Source organism: Poecile atricapillus, chromosome 2, assembly GCF_030490865.1.
Source record: "Poecile atricapillus isolate bPoeAtr1 chromosome 2, bPoeAtr1.hap1, whole genome shotgun sequence".
Classification (NCBI taxonomy): Eukaryota; Metazoa; Chordata; class Aves; order Passeriformes; family Paridae; genus Poecile; species Poecile atricapillus.
In genome coordinates, this window is record NC_081250.1 from 97,900,924 (window position 1) to 97,918,139 (window position 17,216).

Consider the following 17,216-nt stretch of genomic DNA (forward strand, 5'->3'; position numbering starts at 1 on the left):
TGTCTAAGGTGAGATGTCAGGGATTAAAGGAAGTATGTCTGATTAAAGTGAACATCAGCTGCAGGGCAAAACGTAGCACCCTTGGAACTGAATCAAATTGGCAAGAAAAACAAACGTACAAACATATGTGCTGGAGAAGATTGAGGATGGATAGATTTGCTTTTGGAACAAAAACTATACTTTTGACTAGCGGGCAGCGGAGGACATGGAAAGGTGTAGATACTATCTATAGGTTTTATTAATTAACATGCAAGGTCCAATTTTTCCAGAAAATTTTTCAGAAAATATTGGAGTAGATATCTAGCTAATGGTAATACAGTCATTCCATCCTTAGTGGCATGTTTTGCCCTTACACTTATCGAGGCAAAAACAACCCATTCATCATAGGCCAGATTTGGGAATCCCAGCTGAATTCTGACACCAAATCTTCTGAATGACATTGAATAAATAGGTTATTTTGCTTCTCTTTGGTTCAGATATTGTCTGCATATGAGTAGGATGAGATAATATCAGTTCATTGGCTAGTAAGACTAGGCAAATAGAAATTGATAAGGGAGGCAGAAAGTAGGGAGATGGAAGAAACCAAACAAGTAGATGTGATATTGTTGGACAAGATAAGACTGGAACTGAACAGGCATGGTTCCTCAGCATTCAGGATTCCTATCCTCCTGCCTTCTCTAAACTGGTGAGAGCAAAGTTCAGGGAGTAGGGGAGCCAGAATGAGATAAAAAATGCTGATATATTGCTACACTTATTATTCCATTCAATGTGACCACTCTTTCTCATCTCCTTGAATAAGCAGAGCAATGCTTCATCATACACTTAGTGCATGTAAAGGTGTTTAGCACTTGGGCTTTGGCAAGACTACATTTAATAATGCTTTCCAGGGCATAAGAGCATAGGAGTCTTTATGAAAATGAGCATATTGACTGAGATGGAGACTTGGCAGCAACTCCAAAACGCTGTCAGCCTTCCAGCTGTACTGGGGGAGCAAAATGACTGGAGCCCAGCAACTCTGATTCTGCCATTTTATCACTGGATTCCTCTGGTTAAATCATCTCAGCTGGAAAACCAACCAGATGACATTGCAATCTTTCAATCCAGATGCTTGGTTTCATTTTAGCTTTAATGATGGGTAAAAAATTACTTATAGAAGGAGACAGGTTGGTGGCCCCCTATATAAATAAGTAGAGGCTCTGAAAGCAAATATTCAGTTTATATGTGAAAGAAACTCCTCCACCTATGTGACTTCTGCTGCTGACCAACTGTGGCTAATTTTCAGGTGGAAAGAGAGCTTAAAGTCTTGAAGGTGCAGCATTTTGTGTTTATCCATGTCTCAGGGCTATTAGAATGTTTCCCTTCTGCTGTACTCAGTGGGAACCAGGATTTCAGAATCAAGTTTTTTCCTCTGCTTATAAATATTCTGCTTTGCTTCCATTAAAAAAAGTGAGCATCTCAATAAAAATATAAAGGTAGGTAAATCAAATTGTTTCACTGGTAAGTAGTAAGGTAGAGAAGAAACTGAAGTATCACTGGATTAACATTAAAACTGTAAACACCTTACTTTTCTGAATAAAGCTGTCTGTGTTTCATTTATTTAAAAAAAAAACCAAACCAACAAACAAACCTATTGTATAAAAATGGATTAAGGATAACAGAAGATGAATAAAAAACCATGCAAAGTGCTTTTACGTATTAAATTATAGAGATTCTAGAGACCCTAGAAAATTCCCTGAAACACGTCAGCTCTGTGAATGTAATTACGAAGTCTCTCTGCCTTGGCTGTAGTTTGTAATCTCAATACGTAGCACAAAGAAATGCTTCATAATCCTCTTCTGAGGATTCAAGGACGTTGTTCACTATGAAAAGCTACATTTTTACTAACAAGAATTAATGAGTTTCTTGCAATTAAAGTCTAGGAAGCAAGACTGCTGCTCCTGTGTAAGGTTTTTAAATAAAAAAGGAAGGTAAAACCAATGTTATGAAAGAAGGAAAACCTTGCAAAGGAAGTAATTTTATGAAATACCAATTTAAATATTAGGCAGGGAGGAAAAGCAAAAATTCAATTATCTTTCAAACTTTTCCAGATTTTGAAAATAAAGATGGGGTTTGAAATGGAATAATTTTTTTAAAGAAATTAAAGCCTCAAAACATGTAATGAGAAAGCCTCGTATTGATTGATATCACAGGAATGAGTTAGAAGTAAATAAGATTCAGCAGCAAAGGATGGATCTGGCCTTTACTTCGGTTTAAAAATGTGCATGTTAACATTTGCCCATTTTCTTTAGGTTTTGCATCAGGTTTACAAGTAAAGTTTAATAGAAAATGGTTTAGTACAAGTATTCAGGTATTTCAGTGCTATTTAGTATTCAAACTGACAGGAATAGTGTCTTCACCAAATAGAAGCATCTGCTCCTAAAAAGTGAATTTATTAAGAGTCTACACATAATGCTTTTTAAACCAATATTATCTTGAATATTCTGATTTCTTTTTCACAGTAAATACAGTCTGTCATTTTATATTGTCCATTTAGATGACATCTTTCAAATTGCTTCCTTTTATAAAGAATGAAAATGGCAACACATTGGGCACATTGTCCATTGTGAGAATGGAGAAATTCTGGATATGTCATCACCTGGGAAGAAAAGAATTAAGAAATAACCCCACAACCCCAGAATTTTTTTTTATCATTATGTTTTGGTGTGCATTGCAAATGCTTCCAAATGCATTGAGAGCTGGAAAGGAAGCTTACAATTCTTCCACTCTACATTCACAACTTCTTCATCTAGCATCAGCTTGAGAAACCTAAGGATTATGAAATGTGCATGTAAGAATCACAGCACATTGCTTAGAAGACTTGTCAACAGCATAATCAGATCCAACTTAGTCAAGATTTTATTTCATAGAATTATAACTGTGGATTATTATTTGTCTTATCATTGCATATAAAGCTTCACTGCCATTATATTAAATTAATTACCTGAATAAGATTCTGAAGTGAGGCCTCTACTGCTTTTGCTTTCATATGGTATTTTAATACTTCAGAAAATAATCTAGAAGGAAATTTATAAACACTAGAGACCATGTTCAGTGTGAAAATAAATTTAAATAGAAACAAGGTTGCTGCTATAGGACTGAGGTACACCAACAAATCACTTAGATTTGCAGGAAAGAGAAGGTAAAATGGTTGAAGAGCAACAGAAGCTTCATTTCAGATCTCACTTAAACTGGAATTTGTGCATCATTCCATGCTAAGCAGCCATTAGTTGTGAGCCTTAAATTTAAAAAGAAAACCATCTAATAGTAATTTTCTGCAGCAGAGTTCATACAGCAAGACTTGTGGTAATACTTCTGGAAAGCAATAATGGAGCTGAAATCCAGTGAGAAGCTTCTTGTTACTGATGTGCTTTGCACAAGAGTTGCTTAGATGTCTTCTCTATCCTTCCTACAAGACGCAGTAGCAGACAGAGGTCTCTGCTATAAGCAGAGCAGCTCTACAGCTTGCCTCGTTTTGCTGTCACCGCTGCAGAATTGCTTGGTGCTGGAGGCTCAAACAACAACGCAACTACTCTGAAACAGATCTCAATGGCACTTACTGACCAACCCACAACAATAAAAGAATGCCTCTTTCAGGTACCTTAAATTTCTATTGTCCTGTGACAGAACTGCCTCGTGATTGTATGCCCTTTGCATGCCAAACAGCAGTTTTGCCAGCCTTCAGAGTAAATTGTTTTGCAAACCATGTTGTTGCATTCCTGACACAGAGAATCAGGTGTCTTCCCATCTCAAATCTAAATCTCATCTCAGAAGAACCACAAGAGCAAGACTGGGAGTATAAACAGGCTCAAAAATAATACAAAGAGGTATTACACAAATGATAGAAACCATGCATATTTTCTTTACCACATATTTTCTGAAATGTAATTTTTTGTGTATAAAAATACAAGTAGCATGTAGTAATTTTAGTGTCCCCAGGGCATATACAATAACAATGATGAAAATTATTTTAAATTATTTCAAATGTTGCAAACTGAGGGTAGTGGCTTTGGTGTCATATACAGCAAAAAACCTACAAATCTACACATCAGAAAGTTGGGGTTTTTTTCAAGAGACAGCGAATTTATTTATCTGATGCATTTGGTGAATACCCTTACATCATTAAAATGTCCTTTAAGAACAAGAATGAGCAATAGTTGAACACATAAAGAACATTGCATATTAAAAATACAATCTCTTGGAGAAGGTAAAGCAGCTCATGAAAAAACCCACCTTCTTAGGCTAGTTTTTCTAGTCCAAAGAAGTATCATTACCAAATTTTACACTTTTCAGAAAACCTTTAGTGAAAAGTAACTATTTGAAAAAATCTCAGTAGAATGGGACACAATTAACGCTTAATACACCTGTTCTTTTGGCATTAATGCATTAACACCTGTTATATTATAGAGATATGAACAGTATGACACCATTATTCAATGTCTTTTAGCCTTTAAAATTGTGAAAAAATATCCAAAACTGAAAACCCATTAACACTATAATATTTATTACAATCTGTGGTCTTGCTCAAACAATAAGAGACATCTTTTGTTCAGTGACCTGAAAGAAAGCCTTTTTACAGGTCAGGCAACAGAAGTTGCATAAAACTAGATGCTGAGGCTGAGACTCTGTTACATGTTTTACAAACTGTATTCTCACATCTCTGTTTCAAGTAAGCATTAATACATTTACTAAGTCAAGAGGAATTCTGTGAAGTTGACACACTTGCAATATGTTTTGAGGAAATGACATTCAAAGGTACTACACTGGTATTCAGCTTTTATTTAACAAAAAAAACAAACAACTTATCCAGAGAGTGACACAGCTGCCATTTTCACAAAGAGCAAGATTTCAGACACTTCATACACTTAGCCACTGTTCACAAATTTCCAGCTGTAAAATTGACTTTGACCTTTCAGTTTCAGGTCAAAAGCTGAACAAGAATATTTATAAGCAAAAGCTCAGTAGACTTTCAAAAGTTTTTGAGGTATCTTTTGAAATACCATTTTTGATAGCATGTGTGTAAAAGCTGCAATATGGGGAAAATGTGCAAGAAAATAAACTAAAGATCTGAAATTATTCCCCCCAAATCACCAAATGATACTACCCTTGAACTAGTCACCTTTTTAATCACACTGTCATGTGGGGGATGACACTGCCAGGTTTTCAGAATAAGGTAACCAGTGTAAACTGAAGGCATGATTCCACTCAGCTGGAGAAATCTGCTACAGGAATTTGAGTGCAACTGCAGGTTCTTACAGCACAGATAAATGAAGAAAATGCCAGATTTCATACCTAGAGTAAGAATCTCTGCACTTTTCCCTCCTTCCAAGTTGATTAAAACACACCCACAACAGAATTTGCTTTGCCTCTGAACAAGACAACTTAGAATTTCAAACATGCTTATTAAAATGCAAAGATGTGCACCAAGGGGATGAGGGAAGGATGAGGATAGGTATCAGAATTACTTGTTTGAGATACTGTAACTAATGATTTAGCAGAGCATGCTCGTCAAATATTGGATTATATGTATTCAGTCACTTGTTTTAAAAGAATACAGCTAATGATACCCTCCATGCATTATTATTCATGTGATTTGTACAACAAATACATGCTTTGCCTCTTTGTTTCCTTCCATTTATTTACTTAGAACAATAAAGATGCTAATTATGTTCGTGTATGCTGGTTGGTAACACTGCAATTAATTTCTAGACTAAGGCAATTGAATCAAGACTAGTTCATACAACAGAACAAATATATATGCCTCCTGGAGGTCATGTGTGTCTAACAGGATCTCTTTCAGGAACACGATAAAATGCAATATTCGTCATCTATGTGTAAAAGCTGCTGGAGAGTACATGAATTCACTGCAGAAAGAGCTTGACGATTTCAAGCTACTTTTCTGTTGACATTCCAGGCTTATGACAAGGTTTATTTCCTTTCACATTTGTGAAAGACCTCCACCTGTTCACACAGTTCTCTCTTCAGTAGCATGCAGATGAGTTTTATACCTATAGCCTATGAACATACAGCAGATGGGATGCTCTGAGTGCTGTCTGATCATTATCACTTTCCTACAACATTAGCAGCTCTCCCTTTGTTAAGTAGTTTGAGACTACAAATTGAATTCTGTGTCTCATAGCAGGCAAACAACTTCATGAATGCTTGAACTTCTTTTAAATCCCATTTCAATATGTCTGCTTTTTGAATAAAATTCCTTAAAGATTTCTGTATATTTCATGCTGTGTGCTATTAGGTTCAGAGAAATAATATAATAAATATAGTGCCACACATTCTATAATTTAATGACATGATTTTGTTTATAATGATAGTTGGCTTGATATTTTATGACCATTGAGGCAGTGTGTGTTATTACTTTGTTGAAAGCTATTGGATCTTATAGAAGCATCAAGACAGTAATAATCATTGAGAGCTGTAATTTAGGGAGGACTAAATGAGCACATTTTGTGTTGCCCTCGTGTTCATTAATAGGAATTAAATGACAGGGTAATCACAGATTTTCTTTTGTTATTGCCTATTCCATCCACTAGCATTCTTTCTGTGCATGTGTCTAATCCAAATAGCCTTTAGATGAAAACTTACAACTCAGGCTTAGTGAGGCCTAACATCTGTCACTGCCCTTTTCACCCATATTTGACAGCATTTAGATGATCCTGACTTCAATATCCAAGACAGGTAGGAGTTTAAAGCAAATATGTGTTTTGCAGTCCAAATTGCTGTTGGTATGTTCATCGCTGTCCTTAAAAGGCTGCAAAACAACAGCTGCTGCTTTATTCCTCTGCACAGAAGCCATCATTTCCAGAAACAGAAAGGTCATGGCCATCATTTCCCATGACAGGGAAATCTGAACACAATGAAGACATGAAGTCACTCTATATGTATTATTTGGCATGGAATTTAATCATCTATTTGTATAAAAAATTAAGCTTGAGCTTCGAAAGCATATCCAAATGCTTAGTTACTAATGATGTGGTTCTAGCTACTAGCAAAGGTCCTCACAACAACAGGCACAAGCAAAGATGACATGGAACGTCACCCAGGAACCGATTTAGGAGCAAATAAAAAGTTACTTACCATTTTGTTCTCTCTGGACTCCAGCAGCAAGCAAATCTGGTTCCCCAAGACTTATATCATTGAGCCTGGCCCCTAGACACTCCATGCAAAGATGTTTGCACCACTCTTCTGCCTCTAGTTCTGAAGAAACAGAAAAAAAAAAAATCCATTCATGTTGATATTTTAAAAAAAATAAAAAAGGGTGAAGTTAAATTGATACTTTCTTACTGACAAGGTAATCCCAATATGACTGTGTTGAAACATGAGTTAGCATGAAGTCCCACATTAATTTCTTTGCCTCAATTTATGAAATTTTGAAAAGGATTACACTATTAGGACTGCATCTTCCATCCTCAAATTTGAGAATAGGAGGTGGAGTTAACAAAGAAGAGGAATAATGAATTTTCATGGCGATATATTTCTAGTGGGCCTTCTTGAAAAAAAAAATGCAATTTAGAAAAACTTCATATATAGTAGCTGAAATATCCTTTACTGCTTTTTAGGCAATTCTGAACTCTTAAGACACTTTCTTTTTCTAAAGGTGCTAGAGTATTTTTTTAGAAGCAAAGGAAAAATGGTTATAAAATGCTCTTCAAATGCCAAACTTCCCTCTCTGCTTAGTGAAAGACTGTGCCTGTCAAGGTATTCTGAATAATTAATTTCTTCAGTTCTGTTCACCTTCTTTTAGTGAAGGGCAATTTGGGCATTTATTGAAACACTTATAAGAAGATTCAAAACCTCCCAGTTCTTTCTGAGTTCTCGATTGCATCCCATTGATGCAATATGAGAGCTCCCTATCTGCCAGCCCACCAAAATGTGGATTCCACAAGATGTAATTCCTCCACACACCACAAAATCCTGCCATTCTACTTCAGCTTCATCCTATCCACTACCCAAACTTAACATCATGAAATCCCTGGCATTGGTCAAACAAGTATCATCTCAAATTTGAGCTAGCACAGTGTGAAACTACAACCGAGAAAGGTCATTCAACTACCCTGAATGTCTTGTATTTGCAGGAAAGACTTCACCTAAGGGAAAGTTCCTGGAGAGCAGGCTCAGAACCACACACTCACTGAGCATCCATGGTCACAGGCAGTCTCTATCTGATCCTCCTCAACAGTGAGTGACTCCAGTAACAAGCAAACAGAAATGTTTGCATAAAAGTGCCAGTTTTTTTACTCCAGTTTTTGGGGACATTGGGAAAACAATTTTGTGACAATCTCTCCAATGTACTGCTGAAACTTGGAGAGAGAAAAATACTGCATGCAAGCCTCAATGTATTTAATGGTGATGAAACATTGAAATTAGTGAAATTTTTTATCTGAGAAAAACTCCTGTAAGCCTAATTGGTACAGTCCTTAAATTCTTGCCTGGTTAGACATAGATCTCAAAGAAATGTTTGCTGGACAAGAAAGTGAGACAGGTATGCAGTTCCAGGTCTCCAAGAACCTTTGGATACCTTCCTTTCTTCAGCATCTTGAATAATCCAGGAACAGATCCACATCTTTCCTGAGTTATTCTGGTTATCAGCTGACTAAGTTCCTAAACAAACAGCTGAAATAACTTTATTAATAACTGTTAAATAGAGCCTATTTAAGGATTTTTGAGAGCCAAATATGGTTGTTGTCATAAGAATTTGGGGGTGCTTCTTCAGAGTGTTGTTAGAAAAGTGGTGTCCCTTAACCCTTCCTGCTTTTTTGCAGTCTTTGTCTCAGGACACAGATTCCCGAAGTTGGTCTTCTCATTGCATCCTCACATTCTAGCGGTAAGAGAATGTTATGTCAGTAACATAGAGATGACATTTAGCTTTGTAGGTGAAAATAAAATATTCAGGTAACAGCACACTGTTTCTTCAACACGGCTACAGATGCAGCCTCCCTGATGGAAGTAAGGAAAGTATAGATTTATCTCTGGACAGCAGTAAAAATTTACTTTTAAACCAGATTTTTTTTTTTTTTTTAAACCAGCTTTTAAAAGAACCAAGATGAATTTGTTTAAATGCCTATTTCCAAGATTATTCTACTCATACATGAGGAAATTTCCGGAATATTTTCCCTTCCTCTCTTTCAGCGTTTGTCATTTCCATGGATACTTGTGAGGTCTTTTGAACTGAAGCCATGCCTTATAAATCCCACTTTCCCATGGAGGAGGTTTCATGCCAGGGAGATAGATGACAGAACTGGACCCCAAGACACACTGCCCTATTATGGCAGCATGTGGATGGGATGAGTGAGCAGGGCACCAGCACACAGGTAAGAGTGTTGAGGTGCCATTCAATTGCCCAAGATCTGCTTCCAATTATAGATAAAGACAGGGCAATCAATGGGCAAAGCTGGTAGCACAAAGGTGACAGTGGAAATTTAGGCAAGTGCTCCCATGGTTGTTTTTTGGCTTCTTTTCTGCCTAAACCGTGTCACAGAACAATATATATGCTGACATAATGCATAGCTCTATATAAAGCCTACAATTTTTCCTGGAGTGTGGCCAGGATATAACATTTTATGTATTTTATAAAATCTTCATTTTATTACTTTTTTTTTATTGTGCTTGCACCCAGACTAAAAGGGCTTGTACTGAAAATGTAGAATGAGATGATGGTAAACAAACACTAACCTAACCTTTCTAATATTACAAATATCTGAGAAGAAAGTGAAACACACTGGTAGTTCCATAAATCCAGCTTAACATCAATATATACTCAAAAGAGGACTCATGTAAAAGCAACAAACTCAGCTTCTATGTATTCTCACACCAAATTTCCAGTAGATGTTTTTGGAAACAAACAAGCAAATGAAGTGTTCTAGGAAGCTGTTTCTTCTATGTGTGCTTTTTTGTCTCCTCAATCTACTTGCTTCTCTCTTTTACAGGAACATCTAGGTCTTGAAAGTTTAGATCCAGAAACCCCCTTTCACAGTGTTCAACTGGCAGCTTACTTTAAGCTGCCTCCTTATTGCTGCCAGACACTGATGATTAAGCCCAGATTAGACCATTCTCCAACTGCCATACAGAAGAAACTTATCTTAGTATGAGCATTTTAAGATCATGACTATATTTTGCAAAGTGTAGGCTACAGCATGCATTGTACTACTGTATAAGTCAAAACTTCTGTCTTACAGAAATGATTGACTTAATGCTACAGGAAATATAGTTTCAATGCAGAACTGAAATATCTTCCCACAGAACTGTGAGGATTTGTGTCTGCTGTCAGAAGAATCAACATTATCTACAAATGTGTCTGGAAGGTCAAGGGTATGAAGGTAGCAGATGAGTTAGTCTTGCCTAATGCATTCTGATAGCTATTGCTTACTTGCAGGGAATTGCCTTCAACCTTTTCCTTGATGGACATGTGAAACCTTTTTTTTTAGAAGCACGTGAATTACTTTTCAAAACCAAAGCCTTGATTCTCCTTTCACCATTCACATCAATAAAGCAATCCGCTATTATTTTGTAAAATGTCTACAGAATGTCTTGTGTTTCTGGGTAACAATTAAATATTATTTATGATACAAAAAATTATTTATTATAATTTACAGTGCATATATGTGTCATGGCAGCAATCTTTAAGAATGCCAGGTACCACATTAGAAAACAGAGATATCTCAGTTACTTCTTTATTTTGATTACATGCATATACTGAAGCAGATGAAATATCACAGTGGAACCAAGTCATAAAATAGTGTCAGCAAAACTGTCCTCTTTAATGCATATAGATTAGATTTATTGGTGGTAAATGCAGAGTTTTTAGTCGTAACTGGTACCTGTCATTGAAAAATTTATTTTCCTTTTAAGATAACTGAATTCCTAGACTGAATGATAAATTGTAAAGCATGCTTTCACAGCTATAAATAAAATCAAAATACTTGCATTTTTATCTTTACTGTTATTTAATTATAAAATACTACAATACAAATCTCATGAGGTGAGATAAAATGCAAAGAGATGGGAGACCTTAAATAGGCACTGTGTATTGAATAAAAAATATTACTAGGAACAAATTTGTAACCCTTTTACTCAGCTTGCTATTTGCAATGTTTTCCTGCACCTGATCTGAGTTTTAGGTTATGCCTGAGGTTATATGTCATTTCTGCTTCAGTTCTTAGGTGATTACAGTGATGCTGTACCCAGTCTGCCCACTGTCTTGGCCATAGGTGATACCACAGGATGACGTGGGTTTGTTGATACAATAGCAAAGATGAAATAATGGCAAATGGTAGAGATAGGAATTTGTCATAGTAAAAGCATTCTTCTGCTACATACACTTCGAAAGAAATCATTATACACAACATTCTCTACAGAGAGGGGGTGAGGGGCAATGAAACGTAAGTGGACACATTTCAATTCACTGTCCATAGAAATCCTCTAGATCCTCTAGATCTCTAAGGCTGGAGGAAGGATTGTTTTCAGACTCCTAACTTAGGAAGCATTTTGTGTGTGGACTTCACCAAACACCTTCTGAATCCTGATAACTTAATGTTCTTTCACCTTTTCCTTCTGTGTTCATGTGGCACAATCCTACAGTAGCATTCTATCTCCCACCACCACAAGTTGCCAGCACAGTCGGATGTCTCTAGGCTGAGATAAAGCCTCGAAGTGCTGACCCCTCCTGCTCATTTCAGTGTCCTCTGTTTTGGGAGATCCATTCCACCACTGTAAGCAGCAGTTTATTGAATTTGTAAAGAGATGGGTTCAATTTATATGCACCTCCTAAAGACAGACCTCTTCTCCTTCATGCAGCCTACATAAAGTGATGTGATTAAGAATTTAGGTTGGAAATAGCACATGTACAATATTGGAGGGGGTAACAAACCTTGTCCTTGTGCGAATCAAAAAACCCTCACTTACTTCTTTGTGTTTTACCTAATGTCAAACTGTACAAATCTGAAATATTAGTTTCTTTATTTCTGAAACATTTTTATGTATTTGCTGTATAAATTGTTTAGCTCTTCTACTTTCTAAATGGTGTCTATAAGAGGTACAAAGACAGCTAAATATTGAATGAAACTGGAGGAACTTTCCTGTTCAGATTAGTAAGATTTAAACCTGATATCCTCTATCAAGAAAGAAAGATGATACTGAAAGATGTTCCAGTTTATCTCTTCTAAAAATCACTCAGGCTTAATTAGAAGTTAATATGAAAAAATATTACAGAATTCCCACAGGATTGATGTGCTATTATACTGCACCACATAAAATATAGGAAGGAACTTAATCCTTTTTTTCACTAGCAAATAATACTATTGCCTGCAGGCATGTAATTTCTTATCAAAATCAATAATACCTTGAAAACTTCTATACTTTATCAGGATATATATCATCCTTTGATGATTTGAAAATAATTTGATTTTATAAATATTTAAAATATGTTATCTAACCATGGCTCTGTTACTTTGGGTACTTTTACTAGAGCACATCACACACACACTCAAACACAGATGCAAATCAAAAGCAATGTGGCTATTTCATATCTTTGCTCAGAGGAACAGAGATGGAGCTTATTTTGTATAATACTGTGTTACTAACACTGCCTATGCATGAATTTGGAAAATTTTCATTAAGTGATAGCTGGGAAGCAATGAAGAGACATATATTCTATTTATTGTAAAAGAACAGAAAATCAGTCTGTATGTAGACTGAAACTTGCTTTCAAGTAGGAAGGAACTGAGATAATGGGCTCATTATCAGGGCAACTCAGACAGCAACTGGTTTATTAAAATTACTTTTTTTATTGACCAGCTATATTTGAAGGTATTTTATGACATGTGGGACTCATATATAGAATTTTTTCTTGTATTTCAAAAAATCCTACTTTTAGAGAAACTTTCCAGTATTTTTCTTGAATGGTGACTTTTGAATATTTCACCTGGACTAAAGTGTTCTGCTATTACTTAAGTGTAAATCATTGAACCAAAATTCAAAGGAAAGTCATGACAGAAAACCACATATACTGTTAAATTATATTAATTTACCAAAAATGCCACATATTCTAGCAGTGGGAAAATGTGTTAAAGGAGACCTGAAAATATTCTTTGAAAATACTGTTGGTGAGTCAAGTTTCTCAAAAACTTGTCACTTCCACTTTTTAATACAATAACATCCTTACTGTTGAACTAATAACAGCTACTAAAATTCATACATCTTTTTGACTATACCATCAGTTTAATGACAAACATACCTTTTATCCGAGTATTATATGTTGTTTTTTTTCCCTTAAACAAATACTGAATAATGTAGCAATCAAGATAAATGAAAATTACAGAATATGAACACATACTCTGTAACTTTATACTTTATCTGTTGGTAAATTTTGCTAACGCACTTTATTTTAAGTGAGGAAAGATATGGTCTAAGTATTATACAAAAAAAAAGAAACTTTATACAGAAAGAAACTTTAATTTCCCAATTATTTGCTATTTTAAAATTAAGTTGGTATAAGGGTAGTACAGTTAATTGCAGTAATTACCAAAGGACATTTATCAGCTTTTTAAACTGTTATTTCTGCCACGCTTATCTGGAGAGGCAAGACTTATCAAGAACAAGCTTCTGATAATTAATCTAATTATATACCTGTGTTTGCAAATAGACAGCTGTATATGTCTGTATTTATTGAGATATATCAAAACTGACATTTTCAGGAAAATACCACATTTGTTTCTGCAGGTCTGATAAAAAGTTTCAGCTTGAATCACCAGCACTCAGCTGGTTATTCTATGGTCTGTCTATTGTCCTGTCTATAACATAAACATGTACAATGTTAAGTCAATCATTTTGAAGGTAAGAAAAGTATTTCAAAAGGTTTATCATATTTATGTTACTTTCCATTAAACTCTTGTCCATTAAAGCAGCAAGAAGCAAAATTCCTCATATGCAATGCTGCTTGAGAACGTAGTTTTCCTACAGAAACAGAACTCAGACGACTTCTTTGAAAAATGGAGAGTGTATGAGAAATTGAAAAGCCTACAAGGAAGTAATTCCCTTTGCTCGATACTTCTACTAATGCAACTATAGGACATATGTCTTCCTTTTTTTTTCTTCATGAAAATGGCAATTTCTGCTATTAAAAAGAAGTGTATATCACCTTAGTCTGTGATTAGTCCTACAGAAATGAATGATGCCATTCCAGGAAGAAAATGTGATTTAGTGGATATATTAGTCCTTGAGGGTAGATTTATAGGTATTCTTAAAAATTATGTATTCTACTTCATTCTGGGGACTAGTGGCTCTCTTTATATGCAAAAAATATTTACCAAGTCTTAATATGTCCAAAAGATCAACAGAGAGCTGACATCATTACCCAAAAATATGCCTGGCAAAATTTCACTCTCAATTCAAACTTTCCTTAAAGCGCAAAGAAAGAATTATGAAAACCTGCCTAAACATAGAAGAAACATTCACATTTTGTCTGAAACTAACGGGCCAGTAACAAGAATCTGACGTGGGAATTATACAGTTCCCAAGGACTGTCAATTCATACCTGTTTCAACTGTTATTAATGTTAAATTGCAATGGCATGAAAGTAAAATAACCTCAGGCAGCGTGTCTGTAGTGGGAATGGCATAAACACCATCAGTCAAGTGTCCAAAAAAGGTCTGTCACCAGGAACAGAACACACAGAGGATGTTAGCACATCAACTTTTGCTGCTACCCCATGACTGGCAGTCAGCAATAGCATTTTTCTATCTTAAAAACTGGTATTATTGCAGATTTAGTCTACTCCCACAACATTTTTATTCCTCTTGGGAAAGTTATAGTGCTGTTTTTTAAATGCATGGGAAATTTAATACCTTCTGTTCATATGAAAAGTATGTCCCCTTTCCCTTTTCAAGTGTTTAAGTTATGGTCTAGAAAGAGAATCCAATACCCAAAGAAACTGGTACAAATCCTAGGGTTCATTTATTTTCTTTTTTCAATATGTTAAATATTCAATTTTATCTTTAAAGTATTGACAACTCTTGTCATTTGAAGATCAGAAATATTGTTAGATAAGATAAATAATTTTAAAAGTATTAGTTTCCTTTACAAAATCAGGGTGAAAATGACTGTTTTCAAGAAGAAAAACTGCATACTATTGACACTACATGCTTCATTGCCCTTATGCCTTTGAACATGACTCACTTGAGCCATCTGAATATCTTTTGCATTAAATCAATAGGAGCACACAGTAACTAACACGCAGATGTTTTTGAAATCTCCTTTCTTTTCTTTGGCTAAACATGCCCAATTAAAGCAAGACTTCAAGCTATGAATACTTAAGATTTATTAAAAGTTGTGCAATTTTGGCTGAGCACAGAGGCCAGTGTTATTGTTGCCCTCTTCTGATGTAAGGAGGCTAGGAAATTTTTCCTGCATGGTACTATACGTGACTTTCATAATAACAAACTTCTGAAAGAATACATTTTTTTCTTTCTGCATTTCCATTGTTCGATAAATGCAAAATTTATCCTCCAAATCTGTAAAACTATTGTTTCGAAGATGTGAGTCCTTGCTACTATGAGAGTTAAGAAGGTTTTTATGGCATTGGAAGTGTAAAGAAACTCATTCAAAGCAATTACAGAGAACTTCTGACTGAAATCATCTGTAAGATCATAATGCAGTATGTGTTCTACTTGATTCTCAGTTGCATAAAACTCTACTCTGAGGCAGAACAAAGTATTAGCTCGAAATGACTCTGTGTCTTCCACTTTATTCTTGGGGTTTTTTAATGTGGTGCTACTGCAAAGAAAGAAATCTTAAAAGTTCATAGTCTAGAGTTATTATCAAAGGAAATATAATTAGAGAAGTCTTTCTCAAATTTCACATATACAGAATTTAAACCCAAAGGGGATTACTTTTTCATTATCAATTTCTTACTCTCATTTTAAACTTGTATCTTTTATTCCCAGTATAAAGTGGATTCTTACAATTGATACACATAAACATTATTTAAATTAGAAAATATTTTATGAAAAGACATTCTTTGAATGTCTATGAAAATAGATGCTTTCCAATCAGAAAAAAACCTCCTGTAAATAACAATCTTCTAAAAAAAATTGCACCTAAAATATTAGGAAATTTTAGATTCCTTTGTTTTTACTACAAACCAGTGAGATCTCTACATCATGATCAATTACTAAGAGACACATATGACTACCCGAGAAGATACAGTTGCTTGAAGCCGAAACTCATAACCCAGATTTTCATTAAGTTAATAGGACATTCTTTTTTAATTCAGTAGACTTCTAACATTCAGAACAGTAAAACTATGTCCTTTGCTGAACCAGGCAAACAGTAAATAGATCCATCTTCAATTATGTGTCATTTTCCTCCAAGAAAATAAGTCATGATGAATGCAATTTTACAGAACATACCAAGATGAAATCATTGTAAACTTCAAGAGCTCTGCTGAAATGGTTTAAGGCATGTTAACTGAAGATTCATTGATGAAAGATTGTTTTATTTCAAATCTTTAATCTTTATTTAAGGATAAACAACTTACCATGAATGTATAAAGAATGTTTAATCTTTTGAACCATATAAAGCAGGAACTGCAGCAAAAGATTAGGATTTAGGTCTGTAAATCAGAGGGGCTGAATACAGTAGAAAAATACTGTGAGAAACAGTATCTACAGAAGATGTAGCTGCAGTTAATGCACACTGGTGATCAATTGCCCATTAACAGGTTACTGGTGAATTGTAGGTACACACAGAACTAGAGGGGAGGGGAAGGATATCCTTGCCTTTATGGAGGAGTTGAAGTCATACGCTGGCAAAGACTGGTCTTCTGTGTTCCTTACTGAGACTCTAGGCAAAAGTTCCCAGTTTCTCATGACTTAAACTTCAAATACATGGCTGATATCTTTTAGTGGAGAAAGCCACCCAGGAAACAAACTCTCCAGAGAAATGAGTTTTAACAGTAGGGATGAGAAAATTGATCACTGTCATTTAAAAAGGAATTATTCAGCACCATCAGCACGCTCAACTAATGGGTAAAAGTACAATTCTTATGCTGCTATATGCATTTCCTACTTTCTGCATTAATGATTTTAAACAAGCAAATGCTTGACTTAAATGTTGTTCTTTCTTCTGCTTGGAGCGGCCTCCTCCTAAGTACCACTGCATTAAAAAAACAA

General features: G+C 35.2%; 1 protein-coding gene across 1 annotated transcript in view; it reads right to left on the bottom strand.

The window, feature by feature from the left end:
• DOK6 (docking protein 6) overlaps positions 1–17,216 on the bottom strand; it is a 242,524-nt gene that overhangs the window by 89,093 nt on the left and 136,215 nt on the right. The window contains exon 4 of the mRNA XM_058832536.1: positions 7,129–7,248. Coding sequence (XP_058688519.1) covers positions 7,129–7,248 — 120 coding nt within the window. The remainder of the gene's footprint in view (positions 1–7,128; positions 7,249–17,216) is intronic.